General features: G+C 46.8%; 1 protein-coding gene across 1 annotated transcript in view; it reads left to right on the top strand.

Moving 5' to 3' along the window:
• The window catches only part of E2F2 (E2F transcription factor 2), a 45,102-nt gene that overhangs the window by 20,133 nt on the left and 7,389 nt on the right, over positions 1–17,580 (top strand). The window contains exons 2-3 of the mRNA XM_066638552.1: positions 11,153–11,258; positions 17,272–17,491. Coding sequence (XP_066494649.1) covers positions 11,153–11,258; positions 17,272–17,491 — 326 coding nt within the window. The remainder of the gene's footprint in view (positions 1–11,152; positions 11,259–17,271; positions 17,492–17,580) is intronic.

Raw genomic sequence — 17,580 nt, 5'->3', positions numbered from 1 at the left:
CCCCTTTAAAATGCTGAGCCTCCTTTTTAAAGGGGTTGGCACTGGTCGCAGGTGGCATTCTGAAGGTCCCTGCATAGCAGGTAATGAGAACAGAGACACGGAGAACAAGAGGTAGGTAGCCATTCTACCCCTTTCCGATTCATAAATTCTCATGTAAAGAGTATTGACCGTATTTATTTTGTTTAGAAGTCCATTGTGTTCAGTAAGACTTACGGTGCAATCCTGCCCTTCACTTGCCGTAAGGCACGTTTGCGCCTCCTCAGGAGGAAGCCAGGCCGGCACTTGCAGAAGTGCCGGCCCACAGAGGCCAATGCAAGCCTCCGCGCCGGCTTCCTCTGCTTGGCTTGCGTCGACCCAGCTGGGCCAACAGAAGGAGGAAAGGTAGGTGGGAGGGAGGTGTTCCTGGGCAGGGAGAGGGCGGGCAGTGGGCGGCCCCGGGGGTGGGTGGGCCTTGCTGGAGGTGGGGCTGGGATTTGGCGGTTATGCTGGATCCCAATGCCAGTTCCCAGGGTGAATGGAGAGGCTTCATGCTCCACTCCCCTTGAACTTGCGCCACCTCAAGAGGTGGCACAAGTCTGAGGAGGCCCATAGGGGCCAGCGGCCCTTACCTGGAGGTAAGGAAAAATGTTTTCCCTTGCCTCTGGCTGAGCCACTTATGTCCCCTATCCTGTGCTGGATATTTTATTTATTTATACAGGTATTTATATACCGCATTTCTTTGGTTGTCAGATTTCTCCTCAGACTTTAATCCAAGGCGGTTTACGTAGGCAGTCTGTTCTAAACCTCCGTAGGGATTTTTACAATTGACTAGTTCTAGTCTTTCATAGAACTCCTCGTTCCAGCTGAATTCCTTCCCGGTCTGGCCTCTCTCTGGCCCTTCACCTCCCACGCTCTACTTGGCGCTCCTCTTGGCTTGCCTGTTCCAGCGCCAGATAGGATTACAGCCCAAGGGCACAATCCTGTCTTACCAGCAACCAGACACCTCTATTGATAAGTGGAGACTGATCACCCATGTTCTCTCCCAATCAGGGTCAAATCCAGGGTTGGGGAGGGGCGTGAGCACTACCTTAACTGAAACTGAGAAAGGGCAGTGGGCAGGCCTCTCCAGGTCGCCTCCATGGAGCTCCCAAAAAAGCAATCTCTCGCCTTGGTGGTCTGGCTTCTTATGAACCCAGCCACTGGGTCGAGGAGCTCCCCTTCTGGCCACATGACCTTTCTGAGGTCTCACGAGACCTCGGGCCAGCCAGTGCTTGGCCAGGTGCAATCTTGCCGCCAACGCCCTGTCCAGTGGGCATTTCCCTGGCACCTGACTTCGCTCCCCAACCTGGTGGGCAGCATTCCTTGGATCCACTCCTGCTCCCGGTTGGGATCCCTGCAGCAGCTCCCTTAGAAATATCACTGTGGGCAGGTAGTCACTGTGTTGCCTTCAACCACATGGAAGCATTTGTCTGCTGCCCCAGATTACAGAGTGGCTGTGGTTTGGTGGGTTGCACTGGGCTTCCCTATATGATGAGAGGCTACAGATGATGGTCTTTCCCCCAGTGGTGCCATGGAAGTGATCACTGGAAAGCTCTTGACTGTTCTGTGTTTGAATGTTGTGCTTTGGGACAGGATGAGCAAGTGTCCTCTACTCAACCTATCCCGAGGCAGTCTTGAAGACACATGAGGTGACAGCCTTCCTGAAGCTAAGCAGGCTGGGTTTGGCCAGTGCTTTAATAGGAGACGATCTGGGAACCTGGCATGGGCTGCCTTAATTTGGCAGCCCTTAAAATTAAAATTTGGGCATATACATAAAATGGCCATACTGAGTCAAGTCATTTACCCACCTAGACATATGCCCTGGGCACAGACTAGCAGCAGCACTCGACCTTGGACAGGCTCTTCTTTCCTATCACCTGACATCCTTTTAAATAAGTGGTTCCCAAACTTTAGCACCAGGACCCACTTTTTAAAACAACGTTCTATCAGGACCCACCTAGCTTAACAAGACATTAAAAACTGATCTAGAAAGAAATACTTTATTTGTTAAAGATCCTCACACTTTCTCTCTATATTTACACATGTAAATATACATGCAAACTGCAGGAACTTGGCTCCTTGCAAGGCAGGTAGCAACTATCTTTCGAAACGAAGCTCTTTGCAGGGTAATCAGCAGCTACAGTATTTGATTTTTTGAATAACCTCGGGATTTGAGGCAGTTACTTATCTAATCTTTCCCTCACCTTTTGGGGACCCACCCAAAATCAGGTCACAACCCACCAGTGGGTCCAGATCCACAGTTTGGGAACCCCTGTTTTAAATAGCTGGAAACTGGGACTTTGGCAATGCACCACATATGCTTTAGCCCTGAGCCATGACCTCTTCCCGTATGTCATGGGCAAAAGGGCCATACTTCAATGGTAAGACATTTGCATGCAGAAGGTTTGCATGTAGAGGGTTAAGTTCCTGGTAGCCTCTCTAGGGAGGACTGGGGAAGAAAGACCCCCCCCCCCCAAAAAAAAACCTTAGGGAGTTGCCGCTTGTCTGTGCAGAAAGCAGTGACATCGATGGACCAAAGGTTGGACTTTGCAAAAGGCAGCTGTACATAATATCAAAAGAGGAAATTTGTGGCATTCATGAATTTTCCTTTCACCCGTTTAATACTGAATGGAGGTGGCAGGGAGAGAATAGCTTTGTAACAACCTCTTTCTGTCTTCTGGGAGTGTGCAAGAGACTGAAAAAAAATGTAGACACCCAGCCAATTGTCTTGCTGTGCATTGTGGGAGGAAGGTTGTCATCTTTGGCTTGGTGGGCTTACTGGGTTCCTCCCTCAATTGACTGCCCTGTCAAAGCCACCTGTTCTGGCTGCCTCTGAGTTTGTGGCTGACAGATGCACAGTTTGTTGATGGGAGGGGCCCAAAGCATTCATGTTCAGGGACCTTTCCTCGTTTGTGATCTGTGAGCTTGGCAAAGGCAGGCGGGAGAGGAGGTGTAGCAGGACAACCCCCCTCCCTGCGGTGCGGGGTGTCTTGGGTTAGCAGGTGCTTCCCTTGTGTCTGGATTGAACATACGGGTGTCAGGAGACAGCACCGAGTAAAAAAGAAACTCCTGTTGCCCAGTGCGAGACAATTCTCCACCGTGAATCTCAACGACTCTTAATTCTGTTCAGGGCAAATAAATTTCCACCACTACAAACGGAATGGAGCTCTGCAAAATGTATTTTGATGGTGGATTTTATTCTACCTTTCTCCAAATGATGTCCAAGGCAGGCAGTCAGCCATTAGATGGAAATGTGCACCACTCTTATCAAAAGTGAAAAACTAGAATATCACCTGGAACTGCCTGCTGGAGGAAAGATCAAAACTGAACTGCTTTACTCAAATTAAAAAAAACAACACACCAAATAGGGGGTCAGGATTAGGAAGTCACCATACAGAACACACAAGTGCTTTTTGGGTGTGGACAGCTTCCAGTGTATCTTGGCTAACATGATAACATCCAAGGGTAGCTGTGTTGGTTTATTGCAGTAGTCTCTCAACTGTGGCCCAGGGGCCCTATCTGACCTGCCACAAGATTTTATCCAGCCATCAGCACCTTGTCTTTTTTGTCAGAGTGTTTGCTAATATGTGACATTTTTACTCATTTATATATCGTTTCTCAGTTTAAGCATGGCATTATTTCTCTGTAATTGTCACATTTCTCTTTTGTTACAAATCGTCTTACGCTGATTGCAAAAAAGGTTCCAAATAAAACCATTCATTTAAATTTCATCCATTCATTTATCAAATGGATTCTTTTTGCCCTGCAAAAATGTACAGAATTTACAATGTGGCTATGATGTGGCCCTCCTATTGAAAAGTTAGGAGACCCCAGGTTTCCTGCAACAAAACCAACAGAGTCATGGAGACAGACCAGTTAATTTCAGCACATGCTTCCTTGGCCTGATGTGGACAGCGGTCTATGAAAGCTGACTATGAAAGCTGATGTGAGGTGGTCTAAAAGTGTGTGTGTGTGTGTGTGTGTGTGTTAGGTGGGGAGTGAAATCTAAGTTTGTCAGGGTATCCAGCTCTAGGAACTGGAAGGCAAAACAGGGCTAGATATACCCCCCTAATTGAGGATAATCTGCAGGTGGATAGGGAAGCAGTAGCTGTTTAAAAAACAAAACAGTAATTCTAGAGAAAAGAGCACTTCAGCAGGTGCAGCGTCATACAGGGCTGAAGCTGTGTTTGGAGCAATTCCGTCTTCACAAGCTTTAAACGGTTATGCACAGTCGTGCCCCCTTACTTTGCATCTGGTCCTATTAGCAGACAACTTCTTGTTTGTGCCAGACAGAATGTTTCAGTTGATCGGCTCTCTTAACTGCCAGAGCAAAGGGGGTTGGGGGATCTCTTGCGCTTGACTTTCAGATGCACCGTTATTGCAATTCTCTTGTTTTGCAGTGCACCTGCCTCCTTTAATCCCTGAGGCATGATCCTACAGTAAATATATACATACCATATACAGTTGGCCTGCCTCTTACACATGATTGACTTGCACCAATCCAAGTGTATGTGCTTGCCCCCCCCCCCAGAAGACAGAGAACAACAGCAGTTTAAAGAGTGATTCCACCCACCATTCAACTTGCTCCGGAGCAAGATTGAAATGGGAGAATGGAGCTGCTGTTCCCTCAGTTGTCTCAGTTCCTACGTGTCTTTCTTATTGTGGCTTTAGGATTTAAGGGAGTTTCAGCTACAGTCAGTTCTCTTTATCTATAAATTCACTTATCTGTGAGGGGCGGAATTGCCACCTGTCTCTCATTATCTGTGACTCTGTTCTTGCTATTTGCAAATACTGTGTCAGTGCAACTGGGGCAGGAGGGGTTGGTGCAGCTACAACCAGGCAGGTGGGGTGAAAGAGGTTGTGAGAGGAAAAGAGAGAGTGGCCTCACCAAGAGAAGGCAGTGCCTCCCATGCAGAGGGGAGATGAAGAGATGCCTATACCAGTGCTTCCCAAACTGTGGGTTGAAACCTGGTTTTGGGTGGGTTGCCAAAGGGCAATGGAAAGATGAGATAACTAATTGCCTCAAACCCTTAGTCTATTCAAAAATCAGATACTGTAGCTAATGACCCTGCAAAGATCACAGCTCCTGCAGTTTGCAAGCATGTGTAAATATAGAGAGATAAGTGTTTGAGGGTCTTTTTTCTGGTTAGTATTATAAGTAAGGATACATAATTAAAAATATTATTTCTTTCTAGATCTCCTTTTTTAAAAGTCTGGTAAACCTAAGTGGGTTCCAAAAGAGTCTTATTTTAAAAAGTGGGTCCTGGTGCTAAAAGGCTATACACTGGCCTATACAGTATATGGCCAATGGGGAGGGGGTTGCAGTAATCAAGTCCAACCAATTCTCATTTTTAAAGAAAATTTTCTGAATCGGGTCAATTTTCTGCATCAAACAGGCATTGCTATTGGCCCACGGACAATTGTCAGACACATTTGTGTCCACTTCCAGGCTTGCCTTTGGCACGATCTTGGGCACGATCTTGAGGACACCAGCTAAAACTTCACAACCCCTGAGGTAGGGAAGGGGTAGGGTAGAGATGGCAGAGGCAGAGATAAGAGGTCTCTGGAAAGCTACCTGAGGGCTTCTCTGGGACTGGAGCAACCCAGAGAAGGAGCCAAGAGACAGATGGAGGACGGGTGAAGCCTTGTTGTTGGGCCAGCAACCTTCACCAAGTCGAGGGATAGCCAGCATGGAGAAATTGCCACCACCCACAACCTTCAATGCATTGGATATTCAGCACAGAGGAGGAAACATCAGATGTTGGGAGAGGTTGATGAGCCCTCGCTGTCACCCAGCCCCATAAACTTCAAGTTTTGATTCAGGTTCATAGAGTGTAAGGTGGAGGGTCCCCCTGGAACATAACCCCATTTCTCCCATAGGCTCACTGATTCAGCTTCTGCTAATTTGGTATACACAAGGTTTTCTGGAACTTGACCCTAGTGCAGGGGTGCCCAAACTCCGGCCCTGGGGCCACTTGCGGCCCTCGAGGCCTCTCAATGCGGCCCTCAGGGAGCCCCCAGTCTCCAATTAGCCTCTGGCCCTCTGGAGATTTGTTGGAGCCCACACTGGCCCAACGCAACTGATCTCAGCATGAGGGTGACTGTTTGACCTGTCACGTGAGCTGTGGGATGAGGGCTCCCTCCATTGCTTGTTTTTTCACATCTGTGATGCAGTAGCGGCAGCAAAGGAAAGGCCAGCCTTGCTTTGTACAAGGCCTTTTATAGGCCTTGAGCTATTGCAAGACCGTCATTCATTCATATAAGTTCATCTTTAATATATTCATTTATGTAAACTTATGTAAATTTATTCAAATTTGAAATGTAAATTCTTTTTTTCCCTGGCCCCTGACACAGTGTCAGAGAGATGTGGCCCTCCTGCCAAAAACTTTGGACACCCCTGCCCTAGTAGATAATGAGAACTGATTGTATGTGCAATTTTGGCTTTATACCCCAACCTCACATAAGATGCATCCAACTATATTGCTGTCCTCCCTTTCCACTTCTGTCCTGGTTCTCTGCTATTTGTATATGTATAGCTTATGTATTTCTTATGTATAGCTGAAATACATTCTTTACTTGCCTAAATTTCTCTTACCTTTGTCAGTTGTCTCCCTTGTGTGAGTATCTAGACTGTAAGCTCCTTGGGGCAGGGGCCTTTCCTAGAATTCCATGTAGGGCACCATTTATATGGATGATGCTGTATAAATGATTTTATACCATGTTTAAGTCCCTGGTATTCCCACTGTTGTTGGTGTCATCGCCCGACTTCTGTAATCATTCCTTTAGACTACAGTAACAGGACTGCTTCTGTCTATTGTACACTTCAGTTTTGTGGCAAGTGCTTTAGAAACAATACTGGATGCTTGTTGGCCAACAAAAACAAATGTTTCATTCAGAACTACCCCAAATACTAAGAGTATTTCAAAAAAACAAACTCCGTCATGGATATGAACAAATACATTGCCATTCTTTTTTTGTCTATGAGTCGATTTATCCATTCCTATTACATCGATCATTTTTGACAGTCGTTAAGAGTTGGAAGGGATAGTCGCTACTTTGTGGCCGCCCTGCAGGAATATTTCTGATGGCAAAAATCACAATCTTAAAGTAAACCTGAATTCAAAGCTTCTTGGTAGGCAAATGGGCTGTTCTTTCCCAGCTCTGCCTGTGGGTGGAAGGATTTGAACCTGGGGCCTTCTGCATGCAAGATACGGGCCCTCCCTCTGTCCTCCAGCCCCAGCCCCATCATTTTGGTGTCTTTAATTAATATGCTGCCTTGAGTAGCAATAACATCAAGCCAAAAAGGCAATACCTGATGTTATTCTCCCCTCTCCAGCATGCAAAGGAATAGAACACATCTTGCTGCTTCTTTTGTGCAATGACTTTCCTTCCAGCGAAGACTTGCAGATCAGACTCCAAAATATCCCTGGAATCTCATTTTCACGTAATGTGGCTTTTTTTTTTTTTGTCTCAGACCAATTTGCCTCTGTGCTTTATGCTAGCTGGAGGACACAATTATTTTGAGCATGTTCAGGACCTCTTGCTGTTACAACTGTGCATGCGGATACACGCGGGTGTTGGTGGGGCAGGTGCTTTTCTTCACCAAAAGAAGTTGTCCCAATTCTGCAAATCAAAAATCTAATTGACTTGGGAGTGAAATGCCTGCACAGGAATCGGCTCTCTGCGAAAGTGGCCCTGCGACTGTCTATTTATATAGACATTTGACAAAGAGAGAATGTGAGTTTGTTTTGTACAGAGATTGCAAATAGGCGTTGGCTTCCAAGATGGAAGCGCTAGGAGACTGCCCCCTTCCCTTCCAAGTGTCTCTCTGGATCCTGGCCATTAAACCTCTTGCCAGGGGAGGGGGGTCTTGTAATTGTGGAGACCGGCTACCTGTCTGTCTATACTCTGAAGGAGAGCTTCTAAGTTGCAGAGCACAGTGCTCTTGACTCAGTGAGCTCTAACCTCTTGTCATTTGGTAAATCAAATATTGTAAATTCAGTAGCAGGGATCCAGGCCCTAAGATCATGCTGCGTTGAGGATCTGAACCAGATACTCTAGATCAGGGGTGCTCACACTTTTTTGGCTCGAGAGCTACTTTGAAACCCAGCAAGGCCCGGAGATCTACCAGGGAGGAAGGAAGTGTCTGACAGACACCCCCTTTAATGTATGGAGCCCCTGCTGGAGTCTAGTCAGTTTCGTCAGTTTTGTTGCTGCATGCCTGAAGAACAGCTAAAGTGTCAGTTTCAGTTTAGTGTCAGCTAAATATGTCAGTTTCGTCTAGTCACTAGACGAAACTGACATATTAACAGTTTGGAGAGACAGGGCTCCGCGATCTACTCATTTTGCCTTGCGATCTACCGGTAGATCGCAATCCACCTATTGAGCACCCCTGCTCTAGATCATAACCTCCTTTGGTGCACTGCTCATCACAACTTCAGGTCCCACTTACTTGATTCTTTTCTTTCTTCTCTTCCTGTTTCCCTTGTTGATCCTTTTCCAATTCTTCTCAGTGATTATTCCCCTCCTATTACCAACCTGGTGGCGGGATTTTTAGCGGTAGTCTCTAAGGCCAAAGTTTGAAGTTAACATTACCAAAGCTGTTCTATTTTACTATGCTATTTGTTCTCTGTAAACTTTTAATATGCCAATAAAGGTACTGAAGTGTGCGTTGAGGATCAGTGGGAGGAAAGCTGCATGTAAACAGGAAAAGCATATACATATATTTTTTCCAAGCTGTACATGAGCAAGTGTTTATCCTTCTTCCTTATGCAGGTTTCAGATCTATTGCAGGGAGGCTCGCTGATTGATGACCGCAGCGTTCTCTTTTCCTTATTTGGCCTATTTCCCTTGGATATTTGGTTTCCCAGTTCCCAGCCACCGCTGCAGTGTGCCGAAGCACGCCGGAGGCAGAGAGGAAGCACTTGAGGAGAATGGCAGGCAGCATGGGAGCTGCCTCGCCACCAGGCAGGAAATGGCCAGGAAGCAATAGGAGATCTGGCTGCTTTGTGCCTCACTCCTTTTTCCTGTTGGCCTTTCTTGTAAATTGCTTTGACTTTCTGCGCAAGTGGAAAGGGGTTATGACAGATGCCCTTCCAGAGTCTGACACACATGGCAGTGGACCCCATTCTCCCCTCCCCTGCCCTTCTGCTGCTGACAGCTGCAAGCTCTCGGAAGCAGTTGTTACAACAGGACGTGACTTGTGTAAGCCTCTTCTTGGGCTTTGTGGCATTGGCGCCGGACATCACACTTTGTTGGCAGATGGGCAAGTTTTGTGCTGAAGTTCAGTAAGAGAAGATCCTTTCCGTTTTCTCCAGACCCTCTGCTGCCTTGGAAAGGTGTTGAGATTCAGCAATTGATTATGGAAGGGGAAGGTCTCAGTCAAGGCTGTGTCTACTCTGCATCTTAAAAACATGCACACTCTCAGCTATGACTTCCCTGGAATTCTACAGAATAGAAGTTGAGAACGTTGTGATCTGAATAAAATAGGCATATTTTGCATATTATCCCCTGGGGCTGGAGATAAGAATAGGCCCTCAGTTTGGCTGTACTTGGCGTACAAGAGGCAACTAAACAGCCACCGGGTAGATGGAACTCCTTAGCCTGGGAAGGCAGCTCATCGGAGAGAAGGAAAACTCGGATCCCAAACCTCCACTGCCTTGTGGCTACATCCAGTTAAGGAAAAGGCTTCAGGAGTCAACCTCGAGGCAAAATCCGGAGCCGGAGTCCCTGAGGCAGTTCATGGCTGAACACAGTCACGTTCTGGCAACTCCTGCGACGCCGCTGGAACCAACCATATTGGCTTCTGTCTTTCCATTGGACCATTTCAGCAACGTGGAGAGGGGGGATTTGCTGCATGGGAAACAGTCTATCCTCCATATCTACTTTACCCAAACTTCACGCACTGGAGAGGTTACACTCTGTTCCAGAACCACCATTCAGAGCGTGATACCATAGTCTTCCGAGACTGAAGGATGCCAGCAAATTTTGCCACATCTTAAATTGTGTAAATTGTTCTGTGCGTTTGCCAGAGCTGTGCAGGACATGGGTATCCTAGTGCCTGATGAGTTAAAATCCCATGTACACTCATAGTGAGATGTTTATCCATATGTTTTTACCGTCTTAGGGGCTAGAAACTTGTGTTTTAAAAATGTCAGCTATCAGGAGGTTCAGTTGTGTGCTTAGACACCAAATGCTTGCCCGTATTGCTCAGCACCACTGCAAAAGACACTATTTGTTGGATGCCCCGTCTATCTGTGGTGACTTCCTTTCCCAGTATAGTAAAATGGTAGTTTTCTCTCTCCATTCTCTACACCAGGGGTGTCCAAACATTTTGGCAGGAGGGCCACATCACCTCTCTGATACTGTGTTGGGGCTGGGGAAAAAGAATGTACAATTTGAAATTTGAATAAATTTACTTAAATGAATATATTAGAGATGGAACTTATATGAATGAATGAAGGTCTTGCAGTAGCTCAAGGCCTATAAAAGGCTTTGCACAAAGCAAGGCCAGCATTTCCTTCACTGTCACTGCTGCATCACAGACGTGAAACAGCAAGTAGTGAGGGGAACCCTTGTCCCACAGCTCAGGTGAGAAGTTCAACAGTCGTCCTCTTGCTGATAGCAGTTGCATTGGGCCAGCACGGGCTCCAAAAAGTCATAGGAGATTGGGGGCTCACCAGAGGGCCGCAAGTGGCCCCTGGGCAGGGGTTTGGGCACCCCTGCTCTATACCTATAAGTGTGTAGCACCTGAGCCTTGTAGCCTCACTGAGCACACGCTGATCCCTCTGTTTCTGAAACTTATTGAGGTGAGGCCCGTAAAATAATTACTAGCAGGGGTATACTTTAATTATTGAAAGCTTCTTTATCTTACCCAAAGGTTTGATGTATTTTACCTCCCCCCCCCCCCAAGGCTTTTGAATTCTGTTCTCTAGGTCTGTTCTTCTCTTTTGTTTCTGTTCGTTGTTATATAGATTAACGGAAGATTTTAATCAGGTACCGATATAAGACATGGAAGACTGTCGGTATGAATGTGACAAGCAAATCCATTTTGTGCCCTGTTCTTTTTTTTCTGTGAGTGTAATGTCTGTAACTTAATCATGATAGAGTCTCTCTCTCCCTCTCTCCTTTCTAGGCTAAAAGGAAGCTAGATCTTGAAGGGACCGGCCAGCAGTGCACCCCAGAGTTCCGGACACCAAAGGGCAAGGGTAGGACACTTCCTCACATCCCTAGTCCGAAAAGTAAGTTGAACCAGAAAGATTCTGAATCGGGGCAAGTGGGGGAGCATTTTTTTAAAAAAATTAACAACTGAGTTGTGTTTTGTTTTCAAGTTTCCAGCCCTCATAGAGGCAGAGATGAGCATTGAGAGAGTTCAAAGAGCATGCATAAGCACACGAGCAGTGAGAGTTCAAAGTGCATGCATGACACTGTGAGCCTCTTTCTTTTTTTAATGTACACGTGACTGTCATAGATCAGCAAGTCCAGTACCGATATATGCTACAGCCACCATCTGGCTGTTCCATCTCTGTCCTTTCTTTCTCTTTCCACCTTTTCTTGTGGGTCAACAAAGCACTCCATCCCAGTTCACAAGTTGTTGGTCCTTAGTAACCCAAGCAAGTAACGTCCTGAACGTGGCAGGAGTATCCAGACCTGTACACAGTGCCAGCCCATCCATGAAGCCACTCAAAACGGGTTGCTTTAGCTGCAGTTTGCAAGGGGTTGCCACCACCTCCCTTCAACCTGCTGCCAGTGCGAGCCGCAATGACATGCTTCCTGCTCAGTTGAGCAACAAGCAGAGCATTCCCCTCCTTAGTGTGCTCTTCATGCACTGCTGTGAACCTGGAAGCCTGGAACTTCCAGTGTCATTTAAAGCGACAGCACGAGATTAAATGAAACCAGAAGTCCCCCGCTGCACAGAGCACGGCAAAGGTTTTGGATTTATATCTAACACAGAGGCAATGGACCAGAGTGGGCATTGGGCAGCATTCCTCCCTTTCTTTAATGCTTTGCTTTATACAAAAGGGGAAAAGGTATATACAGATGTGATCATCCTTCACTTGCCAGTTGCCAAAAAAAAAAAGTATATCAGCTGTCGTAAAAAGTGCTTCTCAAACTTTTTCGCAGCAGGACGCATTCTATTAGAACCCATCTGTGTTGACGAGACTTAAAAAAAGATAACTGCTGTAGAAAGAAATAGTATATTTATTTATTTATTTATTTATAAGTAATAATAACCAGGAAAAAAGATGCTCAAACATTTATCTCTTTCTTTTTTTACACATGCTGCAGGGGCTCAGCTCCTTGCAAACCGAAGGAGTTCAGCTCTTTACAGGTCAATTAGCAGCTCTCTGATTTTTGAATAGCCTCAGGACTTGAGGCAAATAGTTATCTGATCTTTACAGTGGAAACTCTGCTTCATGACCCATCAAAAAACAGATTGTGAACCACCAGTGGGTCCCAACCCACAGGCTGGGAATCACTGGTCTCAAATATTGAGTCTGTTTACAGTCTGTTTTCATTATCTGCTAGGGTTCAGATCCTAGAGTAGTGGATATTGAATTTGCAGATAATGAACAATTGTTCCTATGGGATCAGTGAGGTTAGGTACAAGGAATACCCTAGGAAGGGAAGGGGTACCATCAGAATAATCCAGCAGAGACCTTCGGGAAGCCAGCAGAGTACAGCAGGAAGTGCCAGAATATCTCTGAATGCTGCAGGGATCTTCAGAATGTCTCCCAACAACCAGTGAAAACCCCTTTAAAATAATCAGCAGAAGCATGTTAAAAAGGTCTGAGCTGGTCACAGACACCATTCTGAAGGTCTCTGCATAGCAGGTAATGAGAACAGAGGTGCAGGTAACAAGAGATGGTAGCAATTCTGCCCAGCAGTTTTCAAACTCTCAGGGAGAGTTTGAGCTGTTCTACGTTCTTGCGGGGGGGGGGGGGTTTAAAGGTAAAGCAGCCTCCCGGAGGTGTGGGGAGCCCTGCACAACCTTCTGCAGGGCTCCCAGCAGCTTCAGAAGTGATAGTGGAGCAATCACCGCTGCCTCCTCCCTGCCTCCAGGCTGCCCCGCCCCTTAAGGGGGAACAGGCCAGGGCCCACAGGCTGGGGCGTCAGGATGCCCCAGTTTGAAAAGGCCTGAATTCTGCCCCTTGCAGATAAGCGGATTCACAGATAGCAAATTTGCATATAAAGAGAACTGACTGTATCTACGTGCTTCAAGAAGCTTAAACTGTTTTGTTGAGGAATTGCCTCCAGATAATCTCAAATACAGGTAGGTTACCTCTTATCCGGGCATCTGAAATCCAGACTATTCTGGAATCCTGACATTTTTGTGTAAGACTTGTTTTCTGTGGTGTGAGCACTAGAAGGTCTTGTGCTAATTCCCATGTACAGTGCAGGTACAGGTTGTAAGGTCTATTGTCTGCTCTGTGAGGTGTACCTGTACAGACATGGTTGAAAAATGACCAAGAGGCTAGCGAACAGACACCCATATGGGTCACAATGAAAAGAGCAAGAAGTGGCAGTTCTCATCATATTTATGCAATGATTCTGGAATCATTTATGCAATGATTCCTTCCAATGAAGTCCTATGAGTCTTTGCCATCACGAGGGTACAGAGGGTCCATTTTCATTGACCCAATGTTAATTTCCAGGTTATCTGTACCAGGCAGCATTCCCGCCTACTGTACCTGTTCTGTTACAATACTTCCCTGCAGCTTTGTGAGTGTCAACAGGGCAAATAACCTATCCAGAAGTCCAGGCGAACATCAGTCCTGGCTGGATCAGACCAAAAGCCCAACTATCTTCCTGTATCTCACAATGGCCCACCACTAAGATGGTTTCTTAGTTCATCCGTAGTCCACCCTAAAGGGCCAAGAAGCAGTACTATCTGACAACCATTAGCAGAGAATCTTCAACTGAGTTTGCATCTCTTTTCTTGCTCATCTTTTCCATATTCTGGTTTCTGGTGGGAGGATAACTGGGAGAGGAAAGCTGATAGGGGGCAAAAATGGGAGAAGGGAGTTTGGCCACTGCAGTTCATTGTGTTTAGGGGAACTGCTACTGACATGCTGGTTTATGGTACAGGTGCAACCTATTTATCCACGGATTTATTCATCACAAATGGGGTGAGGGAAAACTGAAAGTCACACACACCTTTGCCTCCTTTGCCCTGCACTGTCCTCTCGATCCATTTCCAGGCAGCCCAAAACACTGCAAAAAGGCTCCACTGTGCCCAGGCAGGGAATAGCCCTGGAGCCCTGGAAGAGGTTCCCCTTGCGAAGGAACAGTAACACTCTTGGAGCCCCTGAGTCGGGGAAGGGGGGGTGGAAAACCTCTGTAGCCAGAGCACATGCTGCAAAGTGGAGTGTGCGCACTCTCTCTCTCACACTCTCTCTCTCTCACACACACGCACACACACACACTCTCTCTCTCTCTCTCTCTCTCTCTCTCTCACACACACACACACACACACACACACACACACACGGGCAGGTGCGGTAGCAACAGAGGGGACTGCCGAATTCCCCCCCCCCCCCGCTGAGCTGGTGCAGGCTCTCCATGCTCCAGCCTACGGAAACAAGTCTTCCCAGCAAGCGAAGCATGAGATTTAGGCTACAATCCTCTCCACACTTTCCTGGGAGTAAGTCCAATGACTACAATGGGGCTTACTTCTGAGTCAAAACACATAGGACTGGACTCTTAAAAGCTCAGCATCCCACCTGTGAAAGAAGCGGAAAGTGGGGGAGGCGAAGGAGTGGAGTGGAGGGGAGGGGAGGGGATTGATAACAGCTGCCTTAGTTTCCTTCCAGCCCCAAGTGTCAGGCTGCAGCGTATTTGCGTAACTCTATGGAATTTAGCACAACGTGTTTTTTGTTAATCGTGCGGAGTCACAGAACGGAAGTAACGTGGATAAACGGGCTCTACCTGTACCTGCTTAAAGTTGTTGTGCAAACATGACCTCCTATTTACTGCTTCCTACAGTTTTTAGTGGCTGAATGTGCTCTGCTAGATCAGGCTGCAGGCCACAAGACCAGTGAGAGCATCTTCGAACACATGTTTAATTATCTCATAGTAAAAAGTAAATGTTTTAATTTGCCCCTTCTCTGGGGGTCATTGAGCGATGTGTAATGACCACACACCCTGTGGTCATTTTGTGGCCCTGCGGACCACAAAATCAGTCTGTGGAACTCCGTGCCACATGATGTGGTGGTGGCATTGGCCTGGATGCCTTGAAAAGGGGATTGGACAGATTGATGGAGGAAAGGTTCATCACAGGTGACAAGTCATGGTGCGTATATGCCATCTCATGGTTTTAGAAGTAGACGACTTCAGAATGCCAGGTGCAAGGGAGTGGCACCAGGATGTAGGCCTCTTGTTGCCTACTGTGTGCTCTCTGAGGCATCTGGTGGACCACTGGGAGATGCAGGAAGCTGCACTAGATGGGCTTTTGGCCTGATCCAGGTTCTCGTGTCCTGTGTCATTGTAAGGAGAGATGTGTTGACAAAAGTAGGAATTGCAGGAAAACTATCGGCCACTAGAAGGCGGTGCACATCACAATTTGCAACTGCCACAGGGCTTAATGGTTTAGGAGAGAAGAATTTTGGACTGGATGGATTTGATTGTACAGACATGAAAATGGGGCACTGCCACATGGAGTCACACCATGGCTGATCTAGATCAGTTGCCTGTACTGATTGGCAGGAGCTCTCCGGGGTTTCCGATATTGGTGTTTCCCAGCCTCAACTGGACATGCCAGTGATTTGAACCTGAGACCTTCTGCTTGCAACTCATGTGGTCTGCCACTCTACGGATTGGCAAAGGGTGATCCTTGGGCCATGCTTGGCCTCCTGAGGAGCACTGTTTCTGCCCCCCAGTCCAGTTGTCAATCTAGATGAAGTTGTGGAGAGAAAGAGAGAGCATTGATCGTATTTGCAAGCTATTGGAGCTTATCTCTCACAACCCTCTTCCTCCTTCTCAAAGTTGGCCCTTCAGTAAGCCTAGTTACGGATGAGGTCTTTGCAGCATTTGAGAGCTAGTAACTATAGACGCCAACTGAGCGTAACTTTTGCTCTGCTGAATCGCAGAAGAGGAAGACCCTAGTTCAGCGTTTCTCAAACTGTGGGTCAGTACCCACTAGGTGGGTCACGAGCCAATTTCAGGTGGGTCCCCATTCATTTCAAAGTGTATTTTTTAATACATTAGACTTGGTATTAGACTCGCATACCATGGTATTTGACTGCATTTGGGGAAATGTTACAGATCACCCCCTTTAACAGGCAACTTTGTATATGCTTTTAACAATGACAGTCAATGGGGTTTACTCCCAGGTAAGTGTGGATAGGACTGCAACCTTTGCGATGTTTGGGGAATTTTTAAAAAACAGATCAGCAACTGCTTGGGAGGGTTCTTCTTTATTTTAAATAAATTTTTAAACTTATTTAAAAATAATTGATTTTGTCGTAAGGGGGCGTGTTAAAAATGTTCCTGTTTCATTATGTCACTTCCAGCCATGAAATCCCTTCTAGTGGGTATCTTGTGTGTGCTCCCTGGGGCATCTGTTTGGCCACTGTGAGATAAGGGAGGCTGGACGGGATGGGCCCTGGGCCTGTCCGGCTGGACTCTTCTTATGTGGGTCCTGACATTCTAAAAAGTGGGTCCTAGTGCTAAAATGTTTGAGAAACACTGCTCTACCTCCTTCTCAAAGTGGCCCTTCGGCAAACCTAGTTGCTGATGAGGGGTTTGCTGCAATTGAGGGCTAGAAACTCTGAACTCCAACTGAACCTAATTTCTCTGCTGCTGAATTGCAGAATAGGATCACCCTAGGTATATGAGAGAGGTGTGGTGGCTGAGTGGTTAAAGACACTGGACTGTCAGCTGGAAGGTTGGCAGCCCAGGAGTTTGAGACCCCGGTGCTGCCTCAGAGCTGTTACTTGCCTCAGCTCCTGCCAACTTAGCAGTTCAAAAGCACGTAAATGCAAGCAGATAAATAGGTACCACTTTGGTGGGAAGGTAACAGTGTTCCATGCACTTTGGTGTTCAGTCATGCTGGCCACATGACCTCGGAAGATGTCTTCAGACAACACTGGCTCGCTCGGCTCTGAGATAGAGATGAGCACTGCCCTCTAGAGGCGAACGCAACTGTGCAGGGGAAACCTTGACCTTTTTTTAAAATTTACCTTTAGTTCTACGAGAGGCCTGCTCTCCTTTTGCTCTCAGGCACTTTTACTAATTTCCTTCTCTTCATCCTAGCTCCCAAATCGCCTGGAGAGAAGACCCGCTATGATACATCTCTTGGCCTGCTCACCAAGAAGTTTATTCACCTCCTCAGCGAGTCGGAAGATGGGGTGCTGGACCTGAACCGGGCTGCCGAAGTGCTTGACGTCCAGAAGAGGCGCATCTATGACATTACCAATGTCCTGGAGGGGATTCAGCTCATTCGCAAGAAGTCAAAAAACAACATCCAGTGGTTGTAAGTGATGGATGTTTTAATGCACAGGGCCAGAGCGGTTTATCCAAAGGGTGTCCGTAGATAGTGAATGGGAATCTGTGTGCGTCTGG

This window comes from Tiliqua scincoides, chromosome 10 (genome assembly GCF_035046505.1).
Source record: "Tiliqua scincoides isolate rTilSci1 chromosome 10, rTilSci1.hap2, whole genome shotgun sequence".
Classification (NCBI taxonomy): domain Eukaryota; kingdom Metazoa; phylum Chordata; class Lepidosauria; order Squamata; family Scincidae; genus Tiliqua; species Tiliqua scincoides.
This window is presented reverse-complemented; position numbering and strand designations above follow the sequence as displayed.